The sequence below is a fragment of the Aythya ferina genome, assembly GCF_964211825.1.
Source record: "Aythya ferina genome assembly, chromosome: 6".
NCBI classification, from domain to species: Eukaryota; Metazoa; Chordata; class Aves; order Anseriformes; family Anatidae; genus Aythya; species Aythya ferina.
Genome location: NC_140303.1, coordinates 4,339,919 through 4,357,067, shown reverse-complemented (window position 1 = coordinate 4,357,067; position 17,149 = coordinate 4,339,919). Strand labels below are relative to the sequence as shown.

General features: G+C 36.8%; 2 protein-coding genes across 9 annotated transcripts in view; one reads left to right on the top strand and one right to left on the bottom strand.

Annotated features, from left to right (window-relative positions):
* The window catches only part of SLC39A10 (solute carrier family 39 member 10), a 195,990-nt gene extending 189,341 nt beyond the window's left edge, over nucleotides 1-6,649 (top strand). For all 6 annotated transcript variants that reach the window (XM_084523569.1, XM_084523566.1, XM_084523570.1 and 3 more), the window contains 2 exons: nucleotides 628-818; nucleotides 3,497-6,649. In XM_084523569.1, the coding sequence (XP_084379695.1) occupies nucleotides 628-818; nucleotides 3,497-3,655 (350 nt within the window). In that variant the 3' untranslated portion in view covers nucleotides 3,656-6,649. The remainder of the gene's footprint in view (nucleotides 1-627; nucleotides 819-3,496) is intronic.
* DNAH7 (dynein axonemal heavy chain 7) overlaps nucleotides 4,826-17,149 on the bottom strand; it is a 112,295-nt gene continuing 99,971 nt past the window's right edge. For all 3 annotated transcript variants that reach the window (XM_084523564.1, XM_084523563.1, XM_084523565.1), the window contains 9 exons: nucleotides 16,683-16,883; nucleotides 15,484-15,645; nucleotides 13,776-13,961; nucleotides 12,864-13,001; nucleotides 11,898-12,128; nucleotides 10,767-10,919; nucleotides 8,674-8,851; nucleotides 7,490-7,593; nucleotides 4,826-7,077 (listed from right to left, as the gene is read on the bottom strand). In XM_084523564.1, the coding sequence (XP_084379690.1) occupies nucleotides 6,871-7,077; nucleotides 7,490-7,593; nucleotides 8,674-8,851; nucleotides 10,767-10,919; nucleotides 11,898-12,128; nucleotides 12,864-13,001; nucleotides 13,776-13,961; nucleotides 15,484-15,645; nucleotides 16,683-16,883 (1,560 nt within the window). In that variant the 3' untranslated portion in view covers nucleotides 4,826-6,870. The remainder of the gene's footprint in view (nucleotides 7,078-7,489; nucleotides 7,594-8,673; nucleotides 8,852-10,766; nucleotides 10,920-11,897; nucleotides 12,129-12,863; nucleotides 13,002-13,775; nucleotides 13,962-15,483; nucleotides 15,646-16,682; nucleotides 16,884-17,149) is intronic.

Genomic DNA, 17,149 nt, shown 5'->3' with positions numbered 1-17,149 from the left:
TCTTTATAGATCTACCTCTATCAGCAATTTTAGCAGAGGTGGTCTGAATTCAAAGTAATGCAGGTTTACCTGGCATATTTTAAACCAGCAAGCATTCATGAATACAAAGTCATTCCTTCTGAATGTAACTGTTCCTTTTCCTAGCACCTGACTTCTCAAATTCATTGTCACCTGTGGGAACTGATGCCTCATTATCCTCTTGAATTTGCAGGGTAGGATGTATATAGGTAACAGGCATGGTCAAAACTAAACCTCTGTTTTCATGTGCAATGACCAACCTGTGTGAAGTAAAAGCAAGTCTGTCTGTACAGACGTATTCTGTGGGAGTAACAAATCTAGATTCCTCTATTAACCTTTAACAGTTAATCACTAATACCTTTCTGTCAATCAGTATGATGAATAGATGCCTTCAACTCATAATGTAACCAAGGACTTGCTGCACAAAAATCATTTTGTTATAAGAGCTTTTTCATAATCCTGTTGCCCAATCTTCCTTTGAGCCTCTGGCAGCGTTTTACTTTGGCAGTGCCTTGGATTGCTGAGATAGGTAAATTAGCCTACATTTACTATTTTCTCTCCTGGAGACTACCAATACTAAACTTACCCTGTCTGCTCTCTCCTCCTCAGGTGATTTTGCTGTGCTTCTTAAAGCTGGCATGACGGTAAAGCAAGCTATTGTGTACAACCTCCTGTCTGCCATGATGGCTTACATCGGGATGCTGATAGGCACAGCGGTGGGACAGTATGCGAACAACATCACCTTGTGGATCTTTGCGGTCACAGCAGGCATGTTCCTCTATGTGGCACTGGTTGATATGGTAAGGTGATCATGGTTCTGTCTTCTTGGCGTTCCCTGCTTCAAGCTAGGATTTGAAATGGCACCTACCACGGAACATTTTTTGTTGTGACAAATACCTTCCGTGTACATTTGTGCTGACTATCCTATTTTCAAACCACTTGTTGTTTTTTAATTTTTTAACGTCTTCCCCAAAAGTTAACTGGTACAAAATGGTGTTTGATTCTCACTGGCAGACTTGTCAAAGCAAGCAGGCATCTTTCAGTTAGTGTAAGCCACAGACACACATAGGCTTTGGGTTTCAGCAGTTCTTACTAGAACTGCATCACTTCTTTGTCACTGTTCATGAGGCTGTCAGGTGTCTGATGTGCTCTGAGGTGGGCTGATTGCATTAGTCTCCTGGTGCTAAGTAAAGCAGGTGACGTTATGAAGACACCTCTCCCCTCAGACTCTGTGGCCAGTAGTTGCTACTTCCCAGCCTGGTTTCTCACCCATAGTGGTATTGTTGAAGTGTTAGCTAAGGCTGCTGAAAACAAAGGTTCTGTTTCTGATAAATTTGCTGATATCACAGAAGCTGTCTTGGCAAAGAAAGTCAAATATGGGACATTTCATTATAGAGAACTTTAGTAAATACACTCTAGTGATGAAGTCATTCTATTGTAAGGTAAATGAGCCCTTTCCAGGCTTGCTGAAGAGAGTGGCTGCTAAGTCAAGAATGATTTTTCATGCAACTTCAGATGTTCAGCTATAACTTGTAATTACTGAGTAATCCCTTGTTTTAAGTTTTGTGGCTGGTACTTTTTTCCTATATGTACCCTGACTGAAGACAGCAAAGGAAAGGCAGTACTTTCATTCCTTTATTGTTTGTCCTTTTCCTTGGTCACTGTAGCATCCAAATAATGAAGGACTTATGGTCTGACTCTAAACAAGAGCAGGAAAGCCTCTGTGTGACACACTTGAAACTGCACCACATTTTTGTATTGATGTTTCAGTAATCTAGTTACCTGTCAAAAACCTTGTTCTCAGAGTTTAGTCCTTCCCTAGCTTAACAGAGGTTCACTAAGGTGCATTTTTTATCCATTCCTTACACCAGCCCATTGAGAATGGACCTTCTGGTATTCTTGCATCTGATTGTCCTGCAATTTCTCTAATTACATGTTTTCTAACACAAAGTAAAAGATGCTGTTCTTCAGTAGAACCTGAAGCAGGGATATTTTCAAACCTCCAGGCTTTCCATGACCTCCACAATAACTTCATGTGGTGATAACTATCAGAAAAACAATCATAAGGTCTTCCCTTCTGACACTGCCGTTATGGTTTGAGTGGGTACATTGGATTTTCCTAAATTCCTCCCTAGTCCAACTTGAATCAATTCATCTTACTGGCAAATAAATATATGGTTTTTAATTTCTGATATCTCTAGGGCTGAAGCTATAACCTGTCAACTTCAAGATGGTGTTTTTTTTTTTTATATTGACAGGACCAGACTCACTGTGTGCTCCCTAAAATTGGTCATATCAATATAAAGCTTATAAAGTGAAATGTTTAGTAATCTACAAGTGAGGAACCTTTTCATACCAGTTTATTTATATATTATTTATATATATATATATATACACACATACACACACACACATATATATACACACATACACATATGTATATATATATGTATATTTAATTTCTCAATGGGTCAATTTGTCAGCTTTTCAAAATACAGTAATGCAAGACTAGATGGGTAATATATTTATCTCTTCAGCTGATTCAATGCTCTGATAATTTGTCTGTTGCACAGTATTCAGGTACTTGGAATAACCTAAACAGTTACAGCCTATTTAATGAAGAGCGATATTAGAGACTTGTGCTGTATACTACCTGAAGTTTCTGTTCTGTATAATGTTTTCCTATATTAAGTATGCCTTAAATGAATTTCTTTGTTTACCTCATGCTTTCCTGAATTAATTTATTCACACAACATTTTGTTATTTTTGTCGTCTTTGACAAAAGATGGTTTTGTAAAAAACTTCATAAGATTTATTTCGACATCTTCTAAGTCTGCTCTTGGCCCTTTTGTCAGTACTACTTAACTTTTCTTCATAGGTGAGGAACAGGAAGAACTTTCAGATTTTTTTTAATACACGTACCTAGTTTTCTCTTTATTTAGTTGTAGCGTACAGATTGATCTGTACAGATTGATTATTCCCATACTTAAGAGGAAATATATGTGAATGTGTAAGCATGTAACATGACAAATAAATGGCTGAGTTAATCAGTTAAGTCATTATAAAGGGTATGTTTATAGCAATGTAATTGCTGTAGCAATAGTAAAAACTTTTATTATGTTTATTTGAGCATGGCTAGTTTTAACTAACTAAACAAACTTGAGAGATCAGAGTTCAGAGAATACTGACCTGGTCCTTGTCCTGAGAAACTTAAACTTTTAAATAGATGTGTGATCCAGGAAAAGCTCAAAAAATGTCCACAGGAAAGGCATTTTGAGTTTGCGTAGTAAATACATGATGTGTCTGAGATCATGTTTTTATAAAATGTAATGACTGGGTGTAGTTTTAACTATTGGTGGATTGTTTTTATAACTAAATCCTGGAATGTTTATTCTTGTTCAATAATGTCTTGTAAACTTGTCAGTGGTGAAAGGAAATAAAGGTGAAATAACTTTTTCAGAACTGTTTTTCATTTTAGCTTCCAGAAATGCTTCATGGAGACGGAGATAATGAAGAGCATGGCTATTGTCCTGTGGGACAGTTCATTCTTCAGAATCTAGGCCTGCTTCTTGGATTTGCCATCATGCTGGTGATTGCCCTCTATGAAGACAAAATTGTGCTTGACATCCAGTTTTGACCTAATTCTGGTAATCACTGTGGATTCAATAATATTACTGTATGGCTTTGAGTCTGCACTGTTTCACTGTATGCACGTTGCTCAGAGGAAAAGCAGTGGCTTGCACTACTTACACAAGTACAATATATTCATTTCTGTGTAGATTAATTCCTGCTTTTTTCTAATTCAAATCAGATGAGATTACTCAATATGTCTTCTAAACTGAAGTGACTGATAATTTGGAAATACTAAGTAAGAGAAATAAATGCCCAGTTGGGTGCGCTACTTGCTTAAATAAAAAACATACAGGATCTACACACTTGGGAAAATACCATTTCATACTACATTTGAGCAAAACCTGGAAAATGTTGCAGCTGAAATTCATACCTCCAAAGGAACCTGAGTAAGCTTTTAGTACCGCACAAGTCTTAAGCAGTGGGCATATATATGCATATATCGATTTGTGCATATATATGTATCTGTTTATTCATTTCTGTGTTGATCCGTCTACATAGTGGTGACTTTAAGTATTAAATCTTAACAACGGTAGTTAACTGGAAACCACTGTGATGTTTTAAATTTAAAAAATGAGTACAAATCTAAGCAACGTTTAAATTTTTAAGAGTACACCTTAAATTGCACTCCCTTGTTTATATAAACTTCATGTGTAAGAAGGCAGGCTGTTGCAATATACGCTGCAAAGTGCTGTGTTCTGTCAAGGATCAGTTTGACGATGTTTTCCTGACTAAGATTTATTTGATGTTTGTCCCTTGATATTAGTAAGAAAATGCAAAATGCAATAGAATTAGTGCTAGCTTGGGGAAATCCCTGATGTTGGAGTTACAGAGCTATTCCTGGTTCTTTTCTACAGATGCTAAACATGTATTGTGTGCCACTTGCACCATAAACTACTGAAGAATTGTGGCTGAGAATGTGTGCAAACTCCCTTTTAGCAGAGAATCCATATGGGAATTATTCCGTTTTTTAACGGTTGTTTTGGATTTTTTTTCTCCTCTTTATGTTAAAAAAGAAAGTCCAAAGTGGAAGATGCTAGTTACTGAACATGGGCGCAAAAGTTAAATTATGGTCTGTGTATGTAGTACTGGTGGGTTATTTGCAATACTATAATACCAGATCAAAATCTGTTTCTACAATGCCTCAACATCAGACATGGTAGCACCAGCCATCTCACAGTGGAAAGTAAGAAAGATTTCTACTTACAGCATAAAGGAGTTCATTTCTATGATTTTTTTTTTACAATTTGGGTATTTAGATTATTAAAAAGCAGATGTGGTAGATCTGTTGTACGTGTCATTTGAAAGGACAGACTGAGAATTTGGGCCTTAATTTGCTGGGATCAGATGTCTTAGGATTTTGCCGAGATGTTTATATTGCCAGATGTGAGTTAGTTCTTCTTGTACCCATCTCCTTCAAGAAAACACAAAGCAAATCAGTGAGTTTGTGAGGAGTGCAAGTTGATTCTGTAGTACCAGTCCTAAGCATGGTAGTAGCCTTTTCTGGAACACACAGTTCGTCGTCTTCTTTGTGTATGGCAGGTAAGCTGTATTTTGACTATGTGCCGTAAGTTTTGTTTCAGTCTGCTTGGTGCCAGTGTAGCTGCTAAAAACATACTGATCCTAACGCCTTTAAAGAGCACCAGTTGGTATCTTCATTCCATTTCAAGTTTGTGTGTTTCTTGTGGCCTGTTACTTTTTGAAGCTTCATGGGTCAATTTAGTTTTTACTAAGAGCAGCTTGTATATTTTAAAGGTATTGTTGGTTCTTGCCAGTATTTCTTCCTAATGCAGTATCAAGAAACAGTATTAAGGGTCCATTTCAAAGAAGAGTGCAGTTTCTTCAGTGAAGAAGCCAAAAGCCCAGAGTTCAGGTATACAGCCATTTGATGCTCAGAACTCAGGTTTCTTTGTTTTTCTTCTTTAAACACATTTACTGTTGGACCCTAATTAGCACAAACAATGATGTTAGCTTCAGTTTGCTGAACTTCTGCAATGTAAAGATCCTGGGTGACACTTTTTTCCTAGTGCCCACGTTAGGTCCGTGAGTACCGTTTTCAAAGAGACTTAAGTCACTGGATAACTTCTGAGAATTTTAACTTAAAGAACCAATGTTGTTTATGTATTGAACTGACCCTTAATTTTAAATTTCTATTAATTTCTGTCAAGTATAAGGGGTCATGTGGTTGAACTGATATTGTCAAATCATTTTTTTTAAGTTTATTTCTTGTAATACTTTTACAAATGAAATTTTCTTTATTTCAGGTAGAATAATTACTTTTGTATTAGTTGGAGTATGGTTTTAGCTTAATACACTGCCTATATAGGGAATATAGTAAATTTCCTTCCAACACCATCTTCAGACAAGGGAAAAATTGGTCCTTGAAGGCAGGTACTGCATTTTTCATTAAATACATTGTTTTTCTTTTATTTTCTAGTATTTATTACAACTTATGAAGAACAGTGTAACAGCTGTGACTTCTGTAGATTTCTACCAGTACTGAATTCCAAATCATTCTAATGTACGCTTTTAAGTCATGTTACAGACAATCTGAATTCCACTACATTTCTACTTGGCTTCAACATTCCATTCTGCTTGGATCCAGAGTCTCATTTAACTTGTATTTGTTGGAGGGCATGTTACTTGTATATTACAATGCTGTCACTGTGTGACATCCCATATGAATTTTGATGTAGATCACATTGCACTCAATCCGCTGTGATTATGCTTAGAAAATATTGTAGTTGCTAGATGCAGTGTGATTTTTGTTTTTATTTTTTCCCCTCCAGTTAACAATTGAGTCTATGGTTTCAAATGTGATTATGGTCCTATAAGATACAGCTGCGCTATCAGTTTTTTGTTATAACTAAATCATTTTTAAAAATTTTATAAAGCTGGAAAAAGATCAAATGCTGTTTTGTTCATTGTCAACAGTGTTGTGTTCATTTTATGTATGTTCCTTATAAATAAGGAGCCTTCAAAAAATAAAATTATTCAAGGAGCAGTTATTCTTGTTGGCTTGTATAAGATTTTATTGTGCACCTTTATATTTTAGTATTTTGCTTCAATTCTCATGAAATGCACAAATGCAACATTGTAAAGATATATATATATATTTATCCTCCTTTCATGTGTTGATTTCTCTTTCAAAATGGCATTTCAGAACGGACATGCATCCCTAATAAGTGATTTGGAAATGCACCTCCATAGATTGTGGTAGGTTTACGAATTAAGCTGACATAATAGTGCCACCCCCCGTCTGATCCAGTGTTCTTGTGGCTTATCCGAAGGGAGGGTCATTGCAATTACAAAGTTGGTGGAATGACCAGTAGTTGACAAGACACCTCTTCTCTCGCTGGTCTTGTACAATGGGGCCAAGTAGCTGGGTCGCTGTGGAATGTCTGCTCTCTTACAGGGCTTTAACCATATCTGCAGCAAAGAACAAGCCTTTTCACTTTAGTTAAAAAAAAAAAAAGAAAAAAAAAAGAAAGAAAGAAAAAGTTGGGAAACACTCTTGGCTTGCCAAAATATTTTTGTCGGTGGTGTTTGTTTTCTAACAGGTAGCCTTTGAAAACCTGTTTCTTGATTACTCATTCTTAGCAGATTGTTTCCTCTCCCAAAATCTGCAACATCAGACCTGCTGTTGCCATCATCATTAGTAGAGGATTCTCAGCTCCTCTTAGATGCTTAATTTGGTTTTCAACACAAAGCATTTTCAATTCATTTTTTTTTTTTTATTACCCTGTTGGTCCCTTCAAGGCTAGAACTTAGGTTCCACATCGTTCTACAATATTTGTTCATATCTAATAATACAAAATATCACCAAATGAAAGATACATACCACAGGTACTGTGTCATAGAGGATTTTCGGAAGGGATTCTCCTAGCTTCTTAGTTTCTCTGTTCCAGCGTGCTCCATCCAAGAACAGTCCCTGAATGTAGACACCTGAATCAGTTGCAAAAGGTAATATATTAAGCAAAAACTGGAAGAGGTTTCTAGCTGAGAGCAGCAGCTAGGGCAACACACTTTTGCTAACTGTCTGTTAGTTGTGTGGAGCCTTTTTGTCCCCACACATTTTTTGGTTTTTAATTTTTGTTGTGTTCCAAATAATCAAATAACTGAGTTTAACACAATCTTTTACAGCATTACAACTTATTACTTATTATTATAATTCTATAAAGTTTTATAAAGTTGCAATGTCTTGCAGTATCATGGTGTATCTAGTATTTATAATGTTGAGGGAAGTAAAAAGTAAAAATCCAAAGTACAGGACACTATTTTCACAGTTGTCATTACAAAGTTTTCTGTATGTACTACAGACTATAAACTTTAATGTTTCTAAACTTGGAGATTTGACTATACAGACTCTTTCCCCAGTTACTATTAATTGTTTTGTTGCTTGTTTCACATTGCCATTTGGCAATTAACCATTTAAAGGTTATATAACAATTTAAATATTACATCTTTAAAACAGTCCATTAAGAGAGTTGAAAAAAAGCAATTCTTTTGAAGATTCGCACCTTTGTGTTGTGTAGGCTTGAAAACTGTAACTTTTAAGTACAAAAATAAACCTGCCTCAAGAACAACAAAAGAAGTTGAAAACTGACTGGGTGGTGGTCTCCCAGTCAAACTGCTAAACCCTTCTCACACAACTACCAACAAGCACAGCCAACAGCAAAGGGTTTGTTTTCACTCAGGGGAATAAGCATCTTCAGATGTGTTACTCGACTGAACTAAACAAAAAGAACAGGCAAGCCAAACACGGCTTAAAAGTGATCTGTTTTGGGAAGTTAGGGATAAGCAGTCTTCTCTTGGTATTACTTTTCATCTGTGGGCTGTTACTTTTCGTCTGAGTGCAGTAATCTCAGCAGTATTTAAATGCTGTCTTGCATAGTATTTTGAGAGCAATGCAGTTGTGTATGTTTTCTAACGGAGTTCATTAACTTAATTGCATAACTCTGAGTCTGCAAATTAATGTTAACTTACAAATGCATCAACACAGGCAAATAAATGTCATGTATTTACCATCTTCAGGAGGGATTTCATATTCCTTATCTTCCAGCACTTCGTAGTCAAATGCTAGTAGGTCTATTGGAATAGTGTATTTTCTGGCATAGTTCTGCTGGGCACCTGTTAAGAACGCTTGAGTGAAGAAGAATCCTGAAATCCAGAAGACGGGTGGCATACCATTTTCGTACCACAGCTGCAAAAGAGAGAGGAGGAGGAAAGTAGGGGGGAGCAGCTTTTATCTTTTGTAGTATTTAGGAACTCAAATAACTTGTGAAATAACAGCCAAAATAGTTTCTGCAGTGGTATGTTTGGATGGCTGCTACGTGTTTTCCACCAAGTTGTTAAAATGTCACTAGCTTATGGCTTTTCTTGTTGTTGTTTTATTTTAAGACTGAAGAGGACAAAACACCACTGCACCTACTGCCTGGAAGTTCTTAGCTAATGTGAATGAGTTAGTCTGTTAATCTTGCATCATCTATGTAAGCTCATCAAATGTATGTTCAAGTCACCCTTTCTCTCTTGTTATCAGAGGCTTTTCAGCATGATGATCTTTGTTTCCTCATGCAGGTGGCAGGTTTGTTTTGTTTTGTTTTGTTTGTTTGTTTTTTCAGGCTTTGCTTTTCTTCATTGGATTTCCCTTCCAGGGTCAATGTTGCATGTTGTGTGTGGGTGCACACGCACTTGCAGCAAGTTGAAGATGAGGGTGGGTGAGTTCCTTATGAGGAAGAAAATGCAATGGCCTAATTAAAATCTGGTTTTGGGGGATACAGGGGTGTCCTTTTCCCCCTTCCCCCCTTCCCCTAGCATACAGTGCGGAAACTTGTGTATAAAAAATTTTGAATGCTGGATTTCATTGCATTTAGGTGTAATATAAGTGAGGTCTATAGCAATGGTTAATACTTCATCCAAGAAGACATTTTTCTGGTTGTTGTACACATAACTAGAACAATTGTTGTAAACATGAGTTTTGAACAATGTCAGAAAAAAAAATGCATTACAATTACATTACTGCAGAGAATTATAATGGTTACCAAAGTACTTGTCTTTCTGGTTAGTTTCCATCCAAAGAAATAAACAAAATCCTTATAGATAATGGCAGTTTCTCCTTCATACAAGTTTAATATCTGTCCTGGATTCTGTTCAAGAAATGTCACTTTTATTCTTTATAAGTACTGCAGTCAGACGTGCTACGCATTAAAGTGGAAGTTACTGAGGTGTGGTGACAGGGTCCAAAAAAACCAAAACAGAGGTTCTCTGCAAATGCAGAATTTGTGAATATGTTACTATAACTGAAACCAGATGATTTTTTTATATTTTTTTTTTAATTCTTATTTTTGTTTCAGGATCTTTTGTCTATCTCAAGACCTTTTTGCAGGTACACAGGAGGGAGCTTGGAACAAGTTGCACATTTTATCTTGGGGGGTTGGACTGTCAGTTTAGTCTTCTACATTAAAGGCATATGGTGTTTATGGTCTCATGGTCTTATTAGGTGATAAACATCAATTGTCTTCAGCTGATGGAGGTCACTAAGGCACAGAATAGTGCTCAGTCTCTGTATTAGTCACTTAAAGTCAGTTTGGGGAATTTGTAGCCTTACCAGTGAAGGGACCCCACTGATTCTCATTCACTCAGCCAGCTTTCTCCTCTCATGGTCTATCTACTGTAAGCTATTACTTGACTTCAACATAAATAAAAGATTTCATGTTATAACACTTTAATGATTTAAACTTGCTATTTGGAAAAGGAATTCAACAGCCTCTCCCAAAGTTCTATTTTATTTATTTAACTTCCCTACCACCACAAAGATCTATGTGCAGTTTAAGATGCCCTTAGTAAATTCACTTCAGAAGGCCAATTCTGGCGTCCGTCATACAGTAATACTGATGCACTACACCTCACTTTATGTGGTGTAAGGTATGTGGCAAGATAACAGTGCTTCACTAGATGCTGTGATGAACAAGCAACTAACCAAAACAGGTGCACAAATGGACTGAACGTTACATGTTAGTGTCATTCATGTGTGCGTTCACTTGTGGAGATTCCTCCTGACAACAAGAGATAAAATAATAAGTGATGTTGAACAAATTGCATACATGGGATGTGCTTACCTGTAGGAACTTCAGTCTACTGAGGAAGTCATTCACGTAGCTGCCCAGAGGCTTGAGGCTTGGGTAAGACTTACTCATCCATAGGCCTGGAATTTTGGCTTTCAAAATGCTGTTTACCACTTCTTCCAGTTCAGCAGACATCACAACTAGTCCCTAAAATAATTTTGGGAAGGGAAAATAGGAGAATACTTTGTCTCAACAGCCTTGCTATAACAATTACACAACTCTTTGTCTAACAGATGTTACCAACTTCTAGTTAAGTCAGGAACAACCCTTAAAACGTGAAGAATGGATGTGATGAATTTAATTCAAAAGTTACTGTGGTCAGAGCTAGTAGTCAGTCACTAAACTGGTCAGGAAAAAGGCCGATAGACCATTTTGGAAAGAAACTGCCCAGAATGGGAAATCAGCATTCATCATCCCTCCTCAGAAATATGAGTGATTACTGAGTGTGAATTACTGAGTTACTACTAAATGTAAATGTTTTTATAGTATTATTTAAAATGTCCTCAAAACTGCAACATTGTAAGTTTTTTAAATTGGCCAACTTTTCAGCTTGTGGTTTGGCTTTACGAGGGAGAGGGGTTGTGGATTTTTTCTGTTTTTATTAAAAACAAACAAAATATCACCCTCAAGGTAATATTGGATAGATTTAAAAAAAAAAAAATCCAAACTGACTTTTCCCTGCTCCCCACCCTGTATTTTACACAGCTGTAGCTTTCAATTCCCACTGAGAACAACTGTTGACTTCAGACAGTAAATTATTCCTGTTGAGGGTTCCAGTTGACGTCTTGAGAATATTTGTCTTTATCTGTAAGAAATTGTGAGGTGCTTCTCTCTTTTATGTTACTAAGGCACAAAAAGATTGTGAACCTGTTTACTGTTCATTTGGTAAAAAATCCATAGCTAAACGTACTTTATTGTTTGGTTTCTCTAGGCACAATAACATTTGTATATTCCCCATACTCCTATCACTTTTAAGATACAGATCAATAAATCATGTTGGAATCCAGACTTCTAGTGTCTGAGTGACCTGAATCGGACTTCAGGGGCAGTTTTTTAAGTACTTGCACTGATAGCTCTGAGATCAAGTGTAGGGTCTAATTAAGTGCCCTTAATCGTATGGCTCACCTTTATTGCTTTCTGGATGTTAACACAGGAGTCACGTATTGTCTGCAGTAGCTTGTTAAAGCGTCCCATCTCTTGGACAAGCACAGTATTCATGCTTTGAGTGTAAGTGGTTGGATATTTTCTCATTGCTGCTTCAATGTCAAAGTCTGAAGGAAGTTTGCTCAGGATGTCACCTGTGACTTCATGAACAACATCATCAGTGGATTTTGCACCACTACCAGATGCCCGAGACTAAAGAGAGACAAAAAATTAGGTTTATTTTGAGAATGAGAACTTGGGAGAAAGTACTTGAAATACAGGAAAATAGAGCTGTTCTAAACACATTGTTTAAAAAAATTGTTACAGTTCCAACTCAGTTCCCCCGTGATTGAAATGAATTTGTTCATAATTTCATGTATTATTGCAAGAAGTTATTAGCATACAACTATCAAAGTCTGGTTTCCTACAGGTTTTCGACCTTTTAATTTCGCTTACCAAAATCTTGCTTCCACTGTAAACGAACCTTTCTGCCTGCATCTCTGAAGAAGCTGTGAGTGCCATCGGCAGGCCTGCTGCTGTCAAGTGACAGAGTAGCACCTAGTTGTCTCACTCTCCCTTGGTGTGATCTCTTGCCCTCTATATTCAGTTCTTCATGAGGCTTATAGGAACCGTAATATCTAGATTGTACCTGACTTACAAACTGGACTGAAACTGGCCAAGAATTTTGAAAAATTTTAAAAGATGGTGGGAGAGTGGAAGTAATGTAAATTGACTGTGCAATCACAGAAGCTGTGTTTCCTTTGGAAGACAGGCAAGAAAAATACAAAAATAAAAACCTTAAAAGTTTTTTTTTTAAGTGGAATAACAATTTCACTAGGATGACAATCCAAAATAATAAGGCACAGTTAATAATATGAGCATACTAATGTATAGAAAGAATAAAAGGTTATGCTAAGATGGTGTGTGGTTTTGAGTCTTTTTACATACCTGTGTAAGAAGAATGTTATCAAATAACAGTTGTGTTTCTGACTGATCCTTGGTGATATCAGCATTTGCATTCATTCCAAATATCTCTGGGGAAGGATTCAGTGGAAGTGTCTTTGTATATTCAATATAACTTTGGTACTGGAAGAAAAAAAAAAAAGAAGAAGAAGAAGAAGAGGAAGAAAAGGCTCTAGACTTAGGCTGTAGACATGGACACACAGCTCATGACAGGCCACAAGCTCTATTTCAAAACCACTACAAACTTTTCTACTGTACACTGTCTAAACTAAAAGATATAAAAGGATGTACGCAGGAGTTGTCTGCACCTCTCAAATTCCTTTGGTCTATTCTCTTTGAAATCAAGATTGGCTTTGCTTAAATGTTTGTTTGTTTGTTTGTTTTTTAAATTTTGACAGCTGTTGGAAATTCTCTTAAAATGCTTAGTGCAAGAAACTCCAGACCTTTTCTGGGCCCACTGCTTGCGAGCTGTCTATGTAGGCATTTTGCTGATATTTCACATAACTCTACTGTGTGATAAGCCGATACCTACATGTAGGTCCTTTCTACCACTAGCAGATATGAACAGCTCATTCTCGTACACCTACTTTTTAGTGGCTTTAAGTTTAGCAGTCTAGGTTTCTCACTGTCCCCCAAGTGTGCTGTCTCATACAGCCCAGAGTCAAATTAGTATTAGTTGGGGATTTTCTTTTGCATTTTTTTTTAATGTTACATTACATTGACATTGTGTTGCATTATTGTTACTTCAAAGTCACTGAAGCACCTAATAGAATGGGGGATTTTGCCACACAAGTGAGCAATGACAGCAGTAAGCACTGAAGCACTTGTCAATGTGAGCAAAAGTTTTTTTTTTTTTTTTAAAGTAAGTTTGTAATTCCAATTTTCTCAGATACTTACATCTCCTTCAGGAGGAACAAAATAAAGGCCACTTGAATCAAATTTATAATCTGTGTTTTCAATGATTTCCGATGAGAAGAACATGTTCAGAACACTACGGAGTGTACGCCGATCCCAGTCATCAGTGACTCTGCCACCGTAGTTACATTCTCCAGTCATATAGCGAAGGGCATCATATGGCACCTCCTAGAAAAAAAAAAGGCAAGAGAATGCTCTGAGCCACAGCCTAGCACTTATCTGGAAAACCATACCAATATGGCTGTAATTTATTTGTAAGTCATCCAGAAATCTCAGGAAACTTTACAAATTGCTATTTTCCTGTTAGTTCATACTGGTACCATTAATCTCCTGATGTTCAACTACTTTAATAAGCCATCAAATCAAACAGTGTGGCATCTTGTGAAGAATAATAGTGCCAACATTTTCCACATTAATGGAAGTGGGACTCCCTGGGTTTATGAAGAGCTTTTCTAGAACAGTCTGTAATTGCTTGGCTATATGTATGTGTAAAATAAATAGGGATACTGTCAGAGGGCTGTAGCTATGCTATAGTCGTATTATTCTTCAATGAACAACAAACAGGGACATGTCCTTTCCAGCAAGCCTTCTGTGCTAATACAGAGACATGTTTTTTTGTTTTATTTTTGACAACAATTAATAAAGTCCTGAGGTTGGGAGCAGATGGCTTCGTAGGAGCATGAAAGGAACGATGTATGGGTTATATGAAGCATTCTTTACAGAAATTAAGGGCCAAGAGCTAGTGGTATGATAAGGAGTGGGATAAAATAAACCAGCTGAAGAAAGTACAGAGAAATCTGGTCTCTACAAACAAGTCATTAATTTTTCTGGGAGCAAATTGAGCCCCTTCTGTTAGTCAATGCATTAGCTCATAAATTATCATACAAGAGGAGGTCATCCTCCCCTCCCCGGCACACTTTGCTTCCCCTTCCTCTTCTCCCCCCCCCCCCTCCCGGCCCCCAAAAGGAAAGGGAACACCCATGACTTAATGACATTGTTTTCTCATTCTGTATCACAAGTTATCTATTAACAATACCAATAACCAAAAACACTCCAGGCTGACAGTGGTTTAACAATAACACCTGCAGCCATACTTTAAAGGGCAGTAGCTACAGTAGTTTGATTAGGAAGCTGAAATGCAAAGTAGTATCAGGTCTTGCTAGCAAATTCCAGAGAATATTGTACGAAATACTGCCTAGTTCAACAAACAAGGAAGGAAAGTCATGTGCCACATTTAAAGAGATCAAGTTAATTATTCATTTACAACAGTCCAGCATCTAGAATTTCTATCACTGAGTAAATAAATCACAGGGATTAGTTCGGTATGATATTTTACAGTTTGCAACAAAAGCTCCATGAGCTGAATCCCCCAGCTTCTGTCTAGAGACAGGATACGATTCCAATGAATAAGGCAACAACGTGGAACATAGTCTGCTGTGTTTTGCAAGGAAGAAATTCTAAACTGCCATCTAAACTGCCAAGTTTCCCACATTAGTTATATACTGATCATGGTATGCTAACCACTTAAAATGAACACTGTTGGCATTACTTCAAATAGGCCTGAGTTTCTAAATCACTGGGCCCTACTAAAACTGTTGCCATGGCAACACTGAGCTGCACTGGCACATGCACGAACAGTCCTAGAACATGCATGAGAGGGCACAATCAGGGCTGTGGGAGGGTTCTGTACCGTGTACTGGTCAAGGAAGATGTGCAGCTGCTGCACACTGATGCGCAGATCAGTCTCATTGAACTCATATGGAATGTTCCAACCCAGCGGCCCAAACTTCCGCCTTTCTTGCACCAGTGCGTGGAAGAAGCAGAGGCCGTACAGCAATGTCTTAAACTCAGCCTTAAAACCAAACACAACAACATGAATAATTAATGTCAGTTTTAAACATTTTAACAGTTTCGTTTTTTCCTCATGTCTTGACTTGCTCAAAACCCAGAAGCTCCTGCTCCAGTAACATACCATTTGTGATTCATGGGTAGCATTTCTTGACACAAAAAAAGGCCTTCAGCAGGAAGTCATCAGATTTTTTAAAACATTGGTTTTAAACTTTCTTTTAAACCAGTGTGAACCCTCAAATCAATTTTTAAAGCTATATACCCATGTGTATGTAAGCTATATAACATTCATGCACAACTTTGTATATAAGATCTTTGAATTTTTTTTACACCTTCATATTATAAAACACAGTTCACACACTAGTCCTGCATTTCTTTATCAAGAAAGATTTCAGGCCTTTAAAGAAATCTTCAGGTAGGAAGATTTGGTTTGGTTTGTTTTCAGTTGAGAATATTCAGCAAAGTAGATGACCACAATTAAAAGAACTGTGCTATTTATTATATATTAACAACAACAACAAGTAAAATATTTTGGGCCAAATACTCATGCACACAGAAAGCTAATTATGAAAGCAGTGGTTTCTGAGTCCTACTTAAAAAGGGACATAGGAAAGACATTTACTTAAGCATTCTATAAACCATGCAGTGCAATCACATGGCCCTCTCAATTAAACAGTGGATTTAATTTTGCCTTTTTGGACTAATCACTTGCTAAAAGAGCATTCACATAAATGAATACAAGATTCCAGAACTTTGCAGCAGATATGTAATAGCAAATAACTTTTTGTGTGTGTGTGTTATAGAGACATAACCTTAATACCATGCCACAAAAACAACTCAATTGAAGAAGTAGGTGGCGAGCAGTAAAATAAAAATCAAATTTACTTCACTACTCTGATTACTCAAAACCAGTTTCATTATAGCAAAGGACAACTATTTAATTTGGTACTTTTTTTTTTTCTTCTCCCCAGAGCATATATACAGAATCGTCAGAGTTGTCTTTGACTGTTTTACAAAGAAACATCACCAATACATTCTAACCGTTTTTTTGCAGCTGTTGAAAAAGTTAGGATCAGATATTGGGTCCATCAGGTATGAACGAATTATATTAGCCCGTAAACCTTTTGGTGCTTCATTAGTCATTTTCACTCCATTCTGCAGTACAGCCACAGGAAAAGTAGGAGATGGGTAACTGGTGAGCCACATTCGGAAATCTGGATGTGTTGTATCGGGGTTTAACTCCTGCAATAAACACATTAAAAACAATTAGAAAACATGAGAGTTGAATATACAGCTTAAGTGTTATTACTAAAGCTTTTTTTTTTAATTACTGTTTTTTGGTGGAAAATACACAAGTCCAAAGTTTAATTTCTTAAATGCTTGTATGTGATTATAGTGAGATTCACAATTATGATAACTTCCATTCTACATCTGGAGCATTTTTTTTTTCAAGGCATCAGTATTTTGAGCTAAATTTTGTTTGCTCTGTGTATGATTATGGGATGGAT